We start from the raw sequence: 18,063 nt of genomic DNA on the forward strand, positions 1-18,063 counted from the left end.
CGGAAATGAAATTAAAATAAATAAATGAATGGTGTATTTTCAGTTATTAGTCTACAATGCGATTTGCGTAAATGTTGAGTTCATGTTTTCTGAATATATCTTAATTCGCTTAATATAATTTCTCTAGCAGGGTGGAATTGGCCCCTTCCTCCAGATTTCCCATGGTGCCCCTCACCAGAGAATTCTCAACTGGAGAAAACAGCCAATCCAAACAGTCACAGGAGCCAAAGGGATCCAACAAGACGCACGTCTACAGTGACTGGCTGTGATTGTGTAGCATGTGCATGTTGCAGTGGGAATGAAGTGTTTTTGTGTGTAGCTGTTCCGTGTGTATTAGCATGTTTTTCATTTTAAAATGCTATTTTAATTCTTGTGGCAAAACAAATTGTCCAATAAAGATCTACTTTAGCATACTGTCCTCAGCTCTACTCTATAGGCTATATTACATAGATCATTATCAATTTGTCCAGAGAATATTGACATTAATCAGTTACATGCACCAGTATCTTGTGACCTTAGCTCGGAGGGAGCAGTTCATCCACTGTGATTTGAGATAAAGGGCTATGAGAGAGAGACCTAGTCAAACCCCCATACGAGGGGAGGGAGAGCGGGAAACAGTTTCACCACTCCCAATCGCTGACACTATCTCCCCCTGGATCGTGGGAAAAGAGACGTTTGCTTACTGAGCAAAACCATGTGAGATAAGCCAAACGTCCACAATGCTGGTTTGACTGGGAGGCATCAGTGACATAACAATGCAAGTGCCTGGCTGCACCTTGACTTCCACAGACCGAAGATCTCTGAGCAACTCTGGAACTTCACTCCAGCTTTGATCAATCTACCCATCTCTCTGGTTAATCCTCTTCGTAAACATAGCTTTTTTTTTTAGGAACCACTGCCAAGCTCAAGGAGAGCATCTTCCTTATCACCATCATCATGAAGCACAGGACGGTGATGATGTACATGGAGATAGGCTGCTTTGTGTCGTGTCTGGCTGGCTGGATTCTGGTGAGCTCCACCCTGGCTATAGAGTACTGGACCTGGTCTGAAGTGGGCAGTGTGGTGCTCACCACCGGCAACTACTTCTCTAACCTCTGGAAGGACTGTGTCTCAGACTCAACGGGGGTGTCCGACTGCAAAGAGTACCCCTCCATGCTGGGACTACCAGGTATGTTCTGGTCAGCTTGTCACAACTTCCATGGATGTGTGATTCTGTCCTAATATGGACACCGTACATCTGATGATACATGATGGGATAGTGACGCTTACAACTTGGAGGGTTATCTCGATCTTCAGTGCAGTTCGGGGCAGTTGATTGTCATTCAGCAGATGCTCTTATACAGTACTATATTACAGGCAGATAATGGGGCAGAGCAGAAGTATGAATATGAATATCATGATCAACATTTTGCAGACGGAACTAGCGATACCATAGAGTGGAATCCACAAACTCCAATATACACGGAGTGTACAAAACATTAAAAACACCTGCTCTTTCCATGACATAGATTGATCAGGTGAATCGAGGTGAAAGCTGTCATCCCTTATTGATGTCACTTGCTAAATCCACTTCAATCAGTGTAGAGGAAGAGGAGAAAGCTTAAAGAATGTTTTGTGTATGTGTGTCATTCAGTGGGTGAATGGGCAAGACAAAAGCCTTAAATGCCTTTTGACAGAGTATGGTAGTAGGTGCACCAGCTTGTGTCAAGAACTTCAATGCTGCTGGATTTCTCACACTCAACACTTCCTGTGTGCATCAAGAATGAAAAAGGAAATCTAGCCAACTTAACACAATTTTGGGAAGCATTGGAGTCACCATGGACCAGCATCCCTGTGGAAGGCTTTTGACACATATCATATCTAGACACTCTTATCCAGAGCAACTTACAGTAGTGAGTGCAAGCATTGTCATACTGATCCTCCATATGAATTGAACCCACGACCCTGGCTTTGCAAGTGCCATGCACTACCAATTGAGCCACACGGGACTTGTAGTACCGTGCAGAGTCCATACTCTGATGAATTGAACCTGTTCTGAGGGCAAAAGTTGGTTGGTACAACTCAATATTAGGAAGTTGTTCCTAATGTTTTGTATACTCAGTGTATAATACTTAACTGTAGTCCTGTACTTTGGCTTCCTGTTTAACTGAGTGTTCTACTCTCTGCATCAGTGTTCCTCCACTCAGTAAGGGCTCTGTCCATCTGTTCTGTCATCCTTGGGTTCTTCGCTGGAGTCCTCACACTGATAGGGATGAAGTGCACCAAGATTGGAGGGTCAGAGCTCGCCAACGCACGGGTCACCTTCGCCGGGGGAATCACCTATCTGGCGTCTGGTAAGATATGTTTATGGAGTACCTGATTAGTAACCGAAGTAGCGCAGCGGTCCCGAGTGGGGCAGCGGTCCAGAGTGGGGCAGCGGTCCAGAGTGGGGCAACGGTCTCAGGCACTGCATTTCAGTGCTAGAGGCGTCACTAGAGCCTGGTTTGATTCCAGGCTGTATCAAGTGGCTGTGATTGGGAGTCCTATAGGGCGGTGCACAATTGCCCCAGTGTCGTCTGGGTTAGGCCGTCACCGTAAATAAGAATTTGTTCTTAACTGACTTGCCTAGTTGAATATGATAATAATAGCTGTTTTCCTCCTAGGATTTGCTGGCCTGATCGTGTACTCCTGGTGGGGTAACAAAGTAAGATCAGAGTTTGTGGATCCCAATTTCAAGGCACAGAAGTGAGTGGATTTTTTTTCAATGAGACTGCGGGAACAACATTGGTTTCAAGCAGTTAAGTATACAGTATATGCTTTCTAATTTTTTCTCTTCAGATTTGAAATCGGAGCAGCGGTTTTTATTGGCTGGGGAGGCTCGATCTTGCTCATCACCGGAGGTTTCGTACTCAGTTTCTTCTCTGGAAAGGAGGGTCTACGCTCAACGTAATACAATCCACAAAATTCCTGCTTCACTCGAAAGACAATAGTTGGCATCAGAGGAATATATTTTGTGTCGATTGTGTAACATCATCTCAGTTCTCTTGCTCCGTCTTCCAGATCAAAGAAAAGGCCCCGCAGACCTAACTCCTCTGCCACAGCTCGGACCAGACGCACATACATGATGCCAAACTCTTCCAGAGTGACTCCAATGCCACAATTGGTCCAAGGGAGCAGAGGTGGCAGAAAGATCAGGACAACAAGGACCCCTGGGACGTATAGCAGGGACGATTTTGTTTGAGCTGCAGTAGCTCCTGTACCGCAGGAAATACACTGCTTCATATCATTGGTCGTTAGTTACCATGAAAACATTGTGAGAACTGAATCAATTTGATTTGGTAACTGTGTCGCCACCTACACCTTATGTATGACTGTTTTACTAACATATAACTGTGTTCCTTTTGTGAACTGAATTGACATCAAGGAAAGGGATGAATGTTTCCATTTGATACAAAAATAAATGTTTATTGCTAGCATGTATAAATATTTTAGATACAAAAACAAATTAGATTTTCTTCCATAGGACACACAAATGTCTTACAAATGTCATGTAAATTGTTTTGACACAAATCATACAGGTACCTCACATGAAGTGCAATATCACATTTCATAAAACCTCTAAGTTGACAATTCACTATAGCTAATATATAATCTGTATATAAAATAAAAACACTGAAAACTGCCACAAGGCAGATGGCTACCACTGTCATAGGTGTATATCTCTAGAGATACACTGTGTCCTGAACAGAGAGGATCTCTTCGTTAAGTCTCTTCTACATGCAACTGTTATTCTAACAGTATCGGTAAATCATGTAGAAGTATATTTGTCTTCCAAAGAATTCCTATGGGCGTCATATTGAGTTTTATCATTGTAGAACTGTAAACCCTCCATATGACTATATATCATCGTCACTCCAGTCGCTGACAGAGACCAGGCTGCTCTTCAGAGTGCTGCCGGTTCCTGCTTCATTCAAACCTGGGGAATGGATAAACATCATCAGAGGCTGAAGGATAAAGGGACCTGAATGGAGCCGGGTCTGTGAGAGTCAGTGAGACTGACCTGTTTTCTGTCCCTTCCCGGTGGATGTTCCCCAGACACTGGTAGTGCTATCTGAGTCCAGGCTCTTCCTCACGGGGGCGGTGGGCTTGCCCACGGGGGCGGGGACCGATAGGTCATCCAACGAGGAGATATCCCAGTCATCCTCATCATCATCGTTTGTATACTGAAACGCCACATAACAGTCCAGATGAACACGATTAGGATATGGGAACATTCTGACATCAGCAAATGTTCTGTTTGTTCTCTGTGTCTTATGTTACTCTGAGTTGATGATGACACAACAGAGAGGAGGCGAGAGAGGATTTCTCACCTTGAGTTCCCGTACAACGTCTTTGTCTTTCCTCTCTGGTAAGATGCTCACTCCCCCTAGCGGCTTCTTTGGTCCTTGGTCTGCAAGCTGCTTCTCCAGGCTCTTAGTCAAGTCCCTGACCAGGTTATCTGGAAAGACAACTATGGTCAGCACAACGTATAAAAACCTATGGGTAACAGTTTTCAATAAACACACAACTAAAAAAGAAAAGGCTGTAGACTTGGGATGTGTGTGTTGTTATCTGAAATTAGCACTTAATACCACACAAAGGAGTAAATCATAGCAGTAAAAACAACAAAAGTCCCTCTTACTGTTTGTAGTCTTCTGTACGTTCCCATTCTGGTCTTTGTAGTTCTGGAGCTGTTGTTGGTCGATCTCCTCCAACTCACTCCCCTCTGTCCACTCTCCCTCACTCTCTACTACGGTGACCCCCATCTTGGTTGTGTTGACCGCAGCGCTTCTGGGCTGCTGGGGTTTATATGGCTGAGCCTGGGTGGTCCTGGGCTGGCCAGATCTGGCCTGGACCGGTTTGGACTGGGTGAGTTTGTGATGGGGGGTGGTCTTGGGTTGTGTTGGTTTGGGCTGGGACGCTCTGTGATGAGGGACTCTCTGCTCCTGCCTGGATTTCTGAGGTGGCTTCTCCTCTTCAGACTCCTCCTCCTCTGTTGACTCGTCGTCTGAGCTGAAGGGAGGGGTCCTACGAGGCCAAAGGCAATGTCATCATTTGAAATGAACATACAATCAATCACTCCCTTATAAGGTAATAAGACACAGCTTGTAAGACAACTCACTTTCTATGGTATCCTTCTCAATGCAACAGACTATGTACTCAGATTTCTGATACCACATAAATGAAGCCAGTGGTGAGGTAGTCTCTGGCGTGAGACAAACAGCAGGAGATTCTGACTCGGTACGTACTTGGGAGTGGAGGTCTTGGGCAGGGTACTGGTAAGGGTCTGAGGGGCAGGCTGTTTGGCAGGCGCTGGTGGTCCTGACATCACTTGTGTCACCTTGGAGGAAAGGCTGCTGGACCGTTGTCTGGCCTGGGTCACTTTCAGGAGGGACAGAATAACAACAATCAGCTGATTAGTTTGTTTGAAGATGTCTAAGTAGGTTACAACGGTGACGGACATGACTCCTGTTGGGAGCAGCTTATCTTGAAGCTAGGGGGCACTATTTTTATGTTTGGAAAAATAACGTTCCCAAAGTAAACGGCCTATTTCTCAGGACCAGATGCATATAATTGACAGATTAGGATAGAAAACACTCTAAAGTTCCCAAAACTGTCAAAATATTGTCTGTGAGTATAACAGAACTGATATTGCAGGCGAAACCCCGAGGAAAATCCAATCAGGAAGTGCCTCTTATTTTGAAACCCGTCTGTTCCTTTGCATGCCTATCCTCCATTTAAAGGGATATCAACCAGATTCCTTTTTCTCTGGCTTCCCTAAGGTGTCAACAGTCTTTAGACATAGTTCCAGGCTTTTATTTTGAAAAAGGAGCGTGAAAGATCACATTGCGTAAGTAGATAGGTGGGGGCTCTCAGAGTGAGTTTTTGCGCTACAGAGTAAAGCAGCCATTGTTCCTCCCGCTGTTATTAAAAAACCTACACACTCGGTTGATATATTATCGAATATATATTTTAAAAACTACCCGAGGAATGATTATAAAAAACGTTTGACATATTTCTGTGGACATTATGAAGACTATTTTGAATTTCCGTCTGCGTTGTCGTGACCGCTCTTTCCTGTGGATTTCTGAACAGAACGCGACAAACAAACGGAGCTCTCTTGGATATAAAATAATCTTTATGGAACAAAAGGAACATTTGTTGTGTAACTGGGAGTCTCGTGAGTGAAAACATCCGAAGATCATCAAAGGTAAATGGTTAATTTGATTGCTTTTCTGATTTTCATGACCAAGCTTCCTGATGCTAAGTGTACCTAATGCTATGCTAGGCTATCGATAAACTTACACAAACACTTGGATTGCTTTCGCTGTAAAACATAATTTCAAAATATGAGACGACAGGTGGATTAACAAAAGGCTAAGCTGTGTTTTGCAATATTGCACTTGTGATTTCATGAATATGAATATTTTTTAGTAATATTATTTGACTGTTGCGCTATGCTATTCAGAGGTTGCTGACGAAAATGATCCAGCGACAGGGATGGGTAGCGTCAAGAAGTTAAGGCTTAAATGTTACATTGATTAAGGGGGACGTGATTAATGTCACCAGCAGCATGCTAGCGAACTATCACAAGAGAATGGAATCGACCAATGAGATGAAACATGAACCTCTCAGCAAAAACCCCATGAACATTCTTGAATGAGTTAAAAGTTCTAAGTCCTCATACTCCCCACATGCCATAGACCACCAAGTGCTAACAGTCAGTATCTGGATAATATCTGTGAAATGCTTGACAATGTATGTGATATCAACAGAGAAGTATATTTCCTGGGTGATTTAAATATTGACTGGCTCTCATCAAGCTGCCCACTCAGGAACAAACTGTAACCAGTGCCTGCAACCTGGTTCAGGTTGTCAGTCAACCTACCAGGGTAGTTACATACAACACAGGAATTAAATAATCAACATGTATTGATCACATCTTTATTAATGCTGGAGAATTGTGCTTTAAAGTAGTATCCAAATCCATAGGATGTAGTGATCACAATATTATATCCATATCTAGGAAAAACAAAGTTCCAAAGGCTGGGCCTAATATAGTGTATAAGAGGTCATACAATACGTTTGGTAGTGATTCCTATGTTGATGATGTAAAGAATATTTGCTGGTCTGTAGTGTGTAATGTGGAGCAACCAGACGCTGCACTTGACACATTTATGTGAATTGCTTATTCCAGTTACTAATAAGCACGCCACATTATGAAAATGACTTTAAAAACTGTTAAATCCCCTTGGATTGATGAGGAATTGTATGGTTGAGAGGGATGAGGCAAAAGGTATGGCAAATAAGTCTGGCGGCCCAACTGACTGGCAAACTTACTGCAAATTAAGAACTAAACTAAATGTGACTAAGCTAAATAAAAATAAACTATACAATGAAACAAAGAAGTGATATAAAGAATGATAGTAAAAAGCTTTGGAGCACCTTAAATTACATTTTGGGTAAAAAAAAGCCAACTTGGCACCATCATTCATTGAATCAGATGGCTCATTTATCACAAAACCCACTGATATTGCCAACTACTTTAATTACCTTTTCATTGGCAAGACAAGCAAACTTCAGGTTGACATGCCACATCCAAGTATATCAGACCAAATTATGAAAGATAAGAACTGTACTTTTGAATTCCGTAGAGTCAGTGTGGAAGAGGTGAAAAAATGATTGTTTTCTATCAATGACAAGCCACCAGGGTCTGATAATCTGGATTGAAAATTACTGAGGATAATAGCGGACGATTTCGCCACACCTTCAATTTAAGACTACTAGAAAGTGTGTGCCCTCAGGCCTGGAGGGAAGCTAAAGCTATTCCGCTACCCAGGAATAGTAAAGCCCCCTTTACTGGCTCAAATAGCCAACCAATCAGCCTGTTACCAACCCCTACTAAACTTCTGAAAAAAATTGTGTTTGACCAGATATAATGCTATTTCACAGTAAATAAATTGACTACAGACATTTAGCACGCATATTGAGAAGGACACTCAACAAGCACAACACTTACACAAATGGCTGATGATTGGCTGAGAGAAATGAATGATAAAATGATTGTGGGAGGCTGTCTTGTTAGACTTCAGTGCAGCTTTTGACATTATCGATCATAGTCTGCTGCTCGAAAAACATGTGTTATGGCTTTGCACCCCCTGCTATAATGTGGATAAAGAGTTACCTGTATAACAGAACACAGAGGGTTTTCTTTAATTGAAGCCTCTCCAACATAATCCAGGTAGAAGCAGGAATTCCCCAGGGTAGCTGTTTAGGACTACAGAGACTGAAATGACTGTAACACTTAACAAAGAGCTGCAGTTAGTTTCAGAATGGGTAGAAAGGAATAAGTTAGTTTTGGAAATATTTAGGACTAAAAGCATTGTATTTGGGACAAACCATTCACTAAACCCTAAACCTCAACTACATCTCGTAATGAATAATGTGGAAATTGAGCATGTTGAGGTGACTAAACTGCTTGGAGTAATACTGAACAGTAAACTGTCATGGTTAAAAACATATTGAAACACCAGTAGCTAATAATAAAGCGCTGCTCTGCATTCTTAACTTCTTGGTGACAGGGGGGCAGTATTGAGTAGCTTGGATGAATAAGGTGCCCAGAGTAAACTGCCTTCTACTCTGTCCCATATGCTAATATATGCATATTATTAGTAGTATTGGATAGAAAACACTCTGAAGTTTCTAAAACTGTTTGAATGATGTCTGAGTATAACATAACTCATATGGCAGGCGAACACCTGAGACATATCCAACCAGGAAGTGGGAAATCTGAGGTATAAAGTTTAATTTAAGTGATTGCCTATCCAATATGCTGTGTCTATAGCACCCAGATTGCACTTCCCAAGGCTTCCAGCAGATGTCAACAGTCTTTATAAGACTTAATAAGAATAAGAGCTGTTTCAACTAGTGGACTAGGCTGTGGCCAATCAGTTGTTTACTGCGTGGTCACAAGGGCGCGCCGTTCCTTCTTTTTCCTCTGTAATGAATACGCTTTTGTCCAGTTGGAATATTATTGAAGATTCATTATAAAAAGACCCTAAGGATTGATTGTAAACATCGTTTGACATGTTTCTATAAACTGTAATGGAACTCTTGACTTTGTCTGGATTTTGTGGTCGCGCATTATGCGCATTAACGCGCATTAACGCGAGAACAAAATGGTATTTGGAGGTATTTGGACATAAATATGGACGTAATCAAACAAAAAAAAAACATTTCTTGTGGGAGTCCTGGGAGTGCATTCCAACGAAGATCAGCAAAGGTAAGTGAAGATTTATAATGCTATTTATGATTTTTGTTGACTCCACAAGTTGGCGGGTAACTGTATGGCTTGGTTTTGTGGCTGAACGCTGTTCTCAGATTATTGAATATTGTGCTTTTGCCGTAAAGCTTTTTTGAAATCTGACACAGCGGTTGCATTAAGAACAAGTTTATCTTTAATTCTATGTAAAACATGTATCTTTCATCAAAGTTTATGATGAGTATTTCTGTTATTTGATGTGGCTCTCTGCAATTTCTTCGGATGTTTTGGAGGCATTTCTGAACATGGCGCCAATGTAAAACTGAAGTTTTTGGATATAAATACGAACTTGATCGAACAAAACATACATGTATTGTGTAACATTGAGTCCTGGGAGGGTCATCTGATGAAGATCGTCAAAGGTTAGTGATTAATTTGATCTATATTTCTGCTTTTTGTGACACCTCTCTTTGGTTGGAAAATGGCTGAATGCTTTCTGTGACTAGTTGCTGACCTAACATAATGATATGTTCTGCTTTCGCTGAAAAGCCTTTTTGAAATCGGACAATGTGGTTGGATTAACGAGAAGTGTATCTTTAAAATGGTGTAAAATACTTGTATGGTTGAGGAATTTTAATTATGAGATTTCTGTTGTTTTGAATTTGGCGCTCTGCAATTTTACTGGCTGTTGGCAAGGTGGGACGCTAGCGTCCCGAACGATCTCAGAGAGGTTAACAACACTATCAACAAGGCAGGTCCTACAGGCTAGAGGTTGACCGGATATGATTTTTCAACGCCAATACCAATTATTGGGGGACCAAAACAGCTGATACAGATTAATCGGCCGATTTTGTACATTTATTTGTAATAATGACAATTACAACAATACTGAATTAACACTTATTTTAACTTAATATAATACATAAATAAAAATCAATTTAGCCTCAAATAAATAATGAAACATGTTCAATTTGGTTTAAATAATGCAAAGTGTTGGAGAAGTAAAAGTGCAATATGTGCTATGGAAAAAAGCTAACGTTTAAGTTCTTTGCTCAGAACATGAGAACATATGAAAGCTGGTGGTTCCTTTTAACATGACGGTGTCCAAATAGACCGATTTCCGATTGTTATGAAAACGGCCCTAATTAATCGGCCGATTAATCGGTCGACCTCTACTACAGGCCCTGGTTTTGTCACACCTGGACTACTGTTTAGTCGCGTGGTCAGGTGCTACAAAGAGGGACTTGGGAAAATTGCAGTTGGCTCAGAACAGGGCAGCACGGCTAGCCCTTAAAAGTACAAGGAGAGCTAAGATGAATGACATGCATGTCAATCTCTCATGGCTCAAAGTGGAAGAGAGACTGTGAAGTAACACAAACATAGGCAGACACTTGCATACACACACATGATAACATACGCACTATACACACACGTACATATGGATTTTGCATTGTAGATGTGTGGTAGTGGTGTATGGGCCTGAGGGCACACACTTAGTGTGTTGTGACTTACATAATGATTGTATTGTAATGTTTTTAAAACTGTATAACTGCCTTTACTTTGCCAGACCTCAGGAAGAATAGCTGCCTTGGCAGCAGCTAATGGGGGATCCATAATAAATACAAATACATGTACCTTGAGTGAGTTGTTTTGGTTTGACCCGCTGCTCGGGGGCAGAGTCACTCCCCGTCCTCTTGTCCTTCAGTCTCAGACGCAGTGTGTGAGCCACATCCTCACGGTGACGCCAGTAGTCTGGAATGTCCCTCGCCGTACTCTCTCTCTCCGAGCGCACCTTAGCCATGAGATCACTGTACTCGCTGCCTCCGAGTCCCCTCAGACCCTACAGAGTTGTGTAGATTAGAAAACGGAAGACGCTTAACTATCATAAGGATTATCTTTACTGGGGAGACAAATGATCCCTCAAGTCTATTAGTGAAGTCAATTTGTTGTACGTTTTTGATGGTGTATCGGTCAGGCTGACTCTTTAATGGCATAGATCTTCCACAGAGTGTGATTTTAAAGATTCCATTGTGTATTTGTACTCATGAAGGTACAGTACATACCGGTTTGACTCCCAGGGACTCAAGTTTCTCTAGGAGTGCCTGCTCCAGAGCGGGACGCAGCTCCCTCTTGATGTTGGGGTTCTTCCTCAGGACACTGGTCACAGAAGACGGCTGCTTCATTACAACAACTGGCTTCTTCTCAGACACGCTGGACGAGTCTATGACAAGCACCAGACAGGTACAGTACAGTTACACACATACACTTGATAACACACTCAAAATAACACGGACGCCTTTGTAGTTTCAGAGGACAGGCTGGGCAAGCATGAAAATGATTTGAGAGAGAGAGAGGTGCATATTCCTTTTCTTCCATCTACAAAGGACCTGTGCCATAGATAACTACAGCTAACAGCCACATGATTCTGGAGAGGGATGGGCAGAAGAGGAGAACATCTTGCTGCTTTTTTGGGCCAACGTGGCTTTGAATGACTCGACTTCACAAATGCTCACCGACTACATGGCAGGCATCACAGACCGACTCACACGTCCATGCAGAGAGCATGCATGGAGCAGACAGACATGCGCTGCTGCCATCTAGACTGTGTTACCTTTGTCCTCCTCAGACAGCTCCTCTATAGGATCCAGTTTAGGAGCAGAGGGAGGCTGCTCTGATTGGACAACACAGGGGGTCAGAGGTCAGACAAGAGCGGGAATTAGGAGGAAGGAACTCAGGTAGAGGGTACAATAACATTGATCTTTAATGGTGTCTCGTTGGGAGGTCTGATCAACGGGGAGAGATCGCTGACAGAACAGTCATGTTACGTGCTTGCATACCTTTTCTCTGAGCAAAAGGGCGCAGATGTCTAGATTGACTGAGCTACATATTGATGGGAATCTCCTGCTAATTACCTACCCTTCACTACTCTCTTTGGTTTAGGCTCTGGTGCTGGGGCTGTTATGATCACTGAAACATACAAAGTAGGAACAATTGTCAGCAATAACAGGTTCTTTACAGAACTACAAACCGCTAATATAAGTTCAAGCTAACATCCAGATTCAAGCTAATATCCAAATTTGACAAATATAAACATAGTAATAAAAAAAATAAAGTAAAAGAAAGAGTATGCATACCTGGAACTTCAACTACTTTAGTAGGTGGATTTGAGGACATATGCTTTATCTGTGAAAGGAAGAAGTACAATTAGCTACATTTCTTAATTATATATTTTTATGTTTTGTATTCAAAGCTGTTGAACCCCAAGGGCGTGATCTAATTTAATTTAACTTCTTAACATGCTTATGAAGTCAGAGTGGCCCTGACGACTACACTATAAGAGCGTGTGAAAACATGACACGTCCATCCGGCCCCATCAATCCAGGATTTCCTGTATGAGGGCCAAGTAGGCGCCCTGTTTCCTGATATTCCCAGCTGCCCCGGTGGCCGGGTCGCCAGGGGGTGGTGGTGAGGGAACTGACCTTCTCTCGCTGAGAGAAGATGATTAGGTCCCGCTCCTGAAGCCGCTGGTCACTCTCCTCCTTCTGCCTCTGGCTCTGCTGCTGCCACTCCACCACAGACGACTCCAACCTGCTAAACTGATCCTGCCACTGAGAGGAGACATAGGACAGACGTAGACGTTAGAGATCCCACTGCGATGGCTGCCTCTTTCAAGGCTCTCCGCTGACCTTGAATGAACTATTCAACAGAACTCACAAGTAGTTCTGTTAAGCAGTATTCTTCATGAAAGCTTCACAGATGTGTCATCCACATCTTACCTGATTCTTCTCGCTCTCATGGTTAGCCTTCATTTTTTCTATTTTTGATGTAAACCTTTCTTCCTGTAACAAAATAAATAGTTGATCTTTTTTTGTTGTTATCACAACTTGAAATATTTAAAGAGAAGAAGTACTGCTTAGCTGCTTACCAGTTTCTTGTGTTTCTGATCCATCTTCTGGACCACAACATTGGTTTTTTCATCCATGTCTTGGTCAGTCTGCTGGGGAGCAGGACTGGGCCTCCTCTCAGGAGTGGTCATCTTGAGATCCACTTTCTGTACAGATCACATCAAATCATTCAAACAAAAACCTCCCTGACTTACAGAACCAAATTCCCAACACATCAGTTTGAACTGGACACAGAACCATGAAAGTCAGTGCTTTGCCAAATGGACTAACTTGTTGAAGAAGAGCGTTCCTGTTGTGAAGCATCTCCATCTCCCTCCGGAAACCGTCTCTCATCTCCTCTATCTTCCTGTGTTCTTCTTCCTTCCATCTCTCTAGCTTTCTCATCAAATCCTGGTGCATGGACTGCTGGTCTCTTTCCTACAGATGAAAAGAGAATGAAAATGGTCAAAAGCTCAAAACAAATACGCAAGTGCAAACTGATCAATGCCATGGAAACAAGCACGGTTCTTATTGTCCCACCTGAGAGGCTTTGGCCAAGAGGGCTTGCCTCTGTGACTCCAGCTCAGATGTGATGTAACTCAGCTGCCCTTTCAGCCGACTGATCTCCTCCTCATCTGCAATGCTCTTCACTTCCCTCTGGTTGCCTGTCCTTAACTCTGAGAGAAACAATAACAGAGACATACTAATGAAGAAAAAGTTAGCCTAACTAGTGTTTTAGGGCTCGGGCTCAAAGATACACCTCTCTCTTTCTGCTAGACTGTGTGGGAGTGTGTGACATGTCTACTGCTGCTGCAAACTAGAGCGGGATGTCATAGGAACTGGTTTTCCGGCATTGTAGGAACACTGTGGTGCACTTGGGGACACCCATACCAGTGGGACTCCCTATAGGAGACAGGGTAGTTGGCTGCAGTGAACCTTCTTACCTGACTGACGGTTACTTTCCCTACCGTTCTCTCTAAACTGATGATCAAACCTTTTAAAGCTCTCTTGACTTACGGCTGTCGTACTCGTCTGCATGGCGACGTTGCATATGATTCTGGAGAAAGGAGGAATTCATGAAGGCTTTATCACAATGTTGACACTAAAGGAAAAGAAAAGGAAACAGAATTATACATCAACAGTTATTCCCATGCAAAGATTGGAATGAATCAATGGTCTGAATACATGTTGTTTGCTACCTTCACTTATAGATCAAATGTAAAGCCAATTTCGTAATAGGCAACTTGGGCTGTGTGTAAATAATGAACACATCTGAACCCAAAGCTCAAGCCGCAACTTTGCCATCTACCATTAAGCTTTAATGACTGTTTCCTGGGAGACAGATCAACATAGCGACTATACTATCTACCATTAAGCTTTAATGACTGTTTCCGGGGAGACAGATCAACATAGCGACTATGCCATCTACCATTAAGCTTTAATTACTGTTTCCTGGAAGACAGATCAACATAGTATAGTCGCTATGTTGATCTGTCTCCCAGGAAACAGTCATTAAAGCTTAATGGTAGATGGCATAGTCGTTATGTTGATCTGTCTGCCAGGAAACAGTCCCTAAAGCTTAATGGTAGATAGTATAGTCGCTATCTACCATTAAGCTTTAGGGACTGTTTCCTGGCAGACAGATCGACATAGCATGAGTGACGTGATTCACCCCGGATGCCTGGCGTCACCTCGCTCCAGCTCACAGGAGGAGTGACAGACGGGGCAGATTAAACGCTGGAGCAACCACATCACACGACACATTTAACGCCCGACACCCAACACAGCCTGTTTGTACCTTCATTCAAATTGAACCGCACTGCCACCGATACCTTGTTGCGCTGCGTGCTGGTGCTCTACCATGCTGCATGGGAAGTGGTGGTTTCTACAACAGAGACCCTTGTTGTTGTGTGCTGTAATTACATTGCTGCTCTGGAATAACTGTGGAAATCGCCAGTGAAATTGAATTAGGTTTGGTCATTGATAGAATCAAGGCGGTCGTGTATCTGTTGGCATCCGTTTGCCGTGTCTTGAAGTGCAAGATGGCAATAAAAAAGCCGACTTAAACGTTCATTTTCTAGATTGCATTGACAACACACAGGCTGAAATAGGCAGGACGTTTCTTGAATGATAAAAGCACTACACTTTAGGCGACATTTCTGTGCTTTGCAGACAATCAGGCTAGATGCTGTGTATCAAATACACTGTGCATTCTGTATATCTGTTGAAGTTTCTGTATCTGTAAAATGTAGCTTGACGCAATATATTTGAGTACCTGTGTGAAACAATCAACCCATCTAGGTCTATTTTTGGATGCATGGTGGCACATCAATAATTGAGCTGTACAGACACCTCGGTTATCAACGTGCCTGTTACACTCTCACCTAGCAACAATGCTCAGTCATATGAAACACTAGGTGTTGTCTTGGCAACAGCTGGGCCTTATTCAACAGCAATGCCCTTTAAAAGTATAAGGATATATCCTTCTATTCTACATCTTTTCAATAAATGCATACATTTCTAGTGTAGAAAATAGAACATCAAAACGTCACGTTGACCCGAGACCAACGTCATTATGGAAACATGAATGAGGGTGGGGGAGGTGGTTCAGTCATTTTGGTTCCGTCTCTTGCCACCCTTTGTAAGTGGGTTAAAAGAAGTAGGTCTAATTATCACCAGCTGACACCATCTGCTCAGAACACAATCCTATTGTTTAGGTCCCAAAACAAGGCTGATAATGATTACGTCTACCAATCCTTATAAAGTGGCCACATTACAGCTACGGGACGAGTTGAACCTATTTCCAATACTATGTCTCTGATTTAAATGGTATAATTTATTTAAACCAAATCAAATTTGATTTGTCGCATGCGTCGTAAACAACAGTAGGCAAACAGTGAAATGCTTACTTACGGGCCCTTCCCAACAATGCAGAGAGAAAAACAATAACAATTATAGGAAAATAATAACACAATGAATAAATACACATTGAGTAATGATAACTTGGCTACATACACAGGGGTACGAGGTAATTGAGGTAGATATGTACAAAGATGAACCTCCTGTTAGCATTCTCACTCTGACAATGATAATTGAACAAAACTAAAGTAGCTCTGAATACCACCTGGGGAACAATGGCTAAGAGGAGGACCCAGGAGGAAGGTGGGAATAACTGTTGTACAATACACATGGAAACAGACACCGAGAAGAAGTGGCAGCGTGAGGAGGTGTTCAGTACCTTATGGCAATTGGTTATGTTGATCATAGCCTGCTGGTTGAGGGCAATGATTTTCTTCCTCTGCTTCAGCTCCGTCTTCAGTACCTTGGCCTGGTCCGCCTGCTTCTGCTGCTGGGCCAGGAGCTGCTGGTGCTCGCGGGCCTGGGTCTGCAGCCTCTCCTCGGCCGCCCCCAGGCTCAGGGTCAAGTACTCCTGGGAGTGCAGCAGGTACTCCACTGTCAGCTGGGCCAGGCGGAAGAGCTTGAGCAGCGCTGGGTCCACGGGGCTCTGGCAGCGGACACAACGCTCCCCCTCCACGTTGCAGAAGGTCACCCCTGTGATGTGCTCCTGCAGGGTCTGGAAGTCCAGCTCGCTGGCCACCAGGTCCACGTCCACCGCGCTGATCCGGCGCCAGTCAACACTCTCGCGTCGCGGACGGAATTTGAAGGGCGGGATGGTGGTGGATGTGGAGGCAGACATGGCTGGTGGGGTGGTGCTGGAGGACACCGGCTGCTGGAGGAGGGCTGACTCAGGGGGGAGTTTAGGGCGGAGGGGATCCCAGCTGATGAGTGGGTCCCTTGGGTCTCTGGCAGGTATGGGTAATAGACTTTATTGTAAAATGGCTGAAAAAAACAAGACATTTATACTAGGTTATTATTTTGGATTTGATTTGTGACAGACAACAACGGAGAGATTGTGTGTTACAGATTAGAAATGCAGCATCTCAATCAAGGTCAGGAAGAAACAAACCTTCTGCAGGGATCACAGCAGTACAACAGCAGCATGAACACAGAGTAGAGAATATGGAAGTAAAAAAGCAAGGATTCCACTATTCAGCACATGAATGAACCATATGAGATAACACAAAAAATGCAAAGCATTACATTCGTATTCGATGGTAATCTACCCAGTTCTGCTGATGTCGAGTTGATGCCGTGTTGTCCTTACCATCGTGGATTTCATCAGACTTTATGAGATTGAACATAGAAAACGAGTAGTCGTTTCCTATTGGTGCACGCCCCCTTCAGCTGTCTGCCGCGACACCGAGGCAGGGCGTCCACTCGATCACCATGGAGACAGAACAGTGCGTCCCACTTAGCGTGTCTCCCCAGGGAGCTCGTAATCAAAATATTGCACCTAATCAATCCTAAATGATTCCACAATGCACGAGACTGCAGCATCAACAGCATCCTCGCAAGCTGGATGTATTCAATGTTTTTGTGAAGCCACTGACACTGCAGTAATAACATATGACCATTTCTAATTAATGTTATATTATTCTACCCACGTGATATCTGGCTGGCTAACATCTGCAACAAAAATGCTTAAACTTCCGTCTTTTTTCTATTTGTGCATTAAAAGCCACATAACCAATTGAGTGAAGTGAAGTGTCAATCTCTCAACATTGCATGACATTGCTTGATCGCTATTACCAAATCATATAAACAAAATCACGCAGCTATTCTCATCGAACTAGATAATTTGTAGCCAAAAAACACGTTTTATTTCTGCAGCATCACCCAATTCTGGTTGCCCATCTCAAATTACGGGCACTGTGCCTCAAAAGAGTTCAAATTGGGACAAGTTGAGCCCAACAAAAGAACAGAACGCATGTGGAGAAAAAGTTTCGATTTTTTTTTTAACCTTAGTTAGCGAACGTTACCTAGCTATAAATGTAACTA

The 18,063-nt window shown here is 43.0% G+C and overlaps 1 protein-coding gene and 1 pseudogene across 2 annotated transcripts; one reads left to right on the forward strand and one right to left on the reverse strand.

Moving 5' to 3' along the window:
* Nucleotides 1-688: 688 nt before the first annotated feature.
* Nucleotides 689-4,559, forward strand: cldn10d (claudin 10d). Its single transcript, XM_021608659.3, has 5 exons — nucleotides 689-1,168; nucleotides 2,172-2,333; nucleotides 2,643-2,724; nucleotides 2,818-2,925; nucleotides 3,040-4,559. The coding sequence occupies exons 1-5, from the start codon at nucleotides 937-939 to the stop codon at nucleotides 3,218-3,220; spliced, it is 765 nt and encodes a 254-aa protein (XP_021464334.2). The 5' UTR covers nucleotides 689-936; the 3' UTR covers nucleotides 3,221-4,559.
* On the reverse strand, nucleotides 3,424-17,457 carry LOC110527407 (cilium assembly protein DZIP1-like; annotated as a pseudogene). Its single transcript, XR_016497513.1, has 18 exons — nucleotides 17,330-17,457; nucleotides 16,403-17,004; nucleotides 14,182-14,266; nucleotides 13,705-13,841; nucleotides 13,456-13,602; nucleotides 13,206-13,331; nucleotides 13,057-13,119; nucleotides 12,760-12,888; nucleotides 12,415-12,463; nucleotides 12,197-12,247; nucleotides 11,892-11,951; nucleotides 11,344-11,501; nucleotides 10,916-11,120; nucleotides 5,268-5,400; nucleotides 4,661-5,046; nucleotides 4,350-4,477; nucleotides 4,040-4,202; nucleotides 3,424-3,955 (listed from the first exon to the last, which is right to left on the reverse strand). The product of XR_016497513.1 is annotated as a cilium assembly protein DZIP1-like (transcript).
* Nucleotides 17,458-18,063: the final 606 nt, after the last annotated feature.

The sequence above is a fragment of the Oncorhynchus mykiss genome, chromosome 7, assembly GCF_057628025.1.
Source record: "Oncorhynchus mykiss isolate SJ-2025 chromosome 7, ASM5762802v1, whole genome shotgun sequence".
In the NCBI taxonomy this organism is placed as follows: domain Eukaryota; kingdom Metazoa; phylum Chordata; class Actinopteri; order Salmoniformes; family Salmonidae; genus Oncorhynchus; species Oncorhynchus mykiss.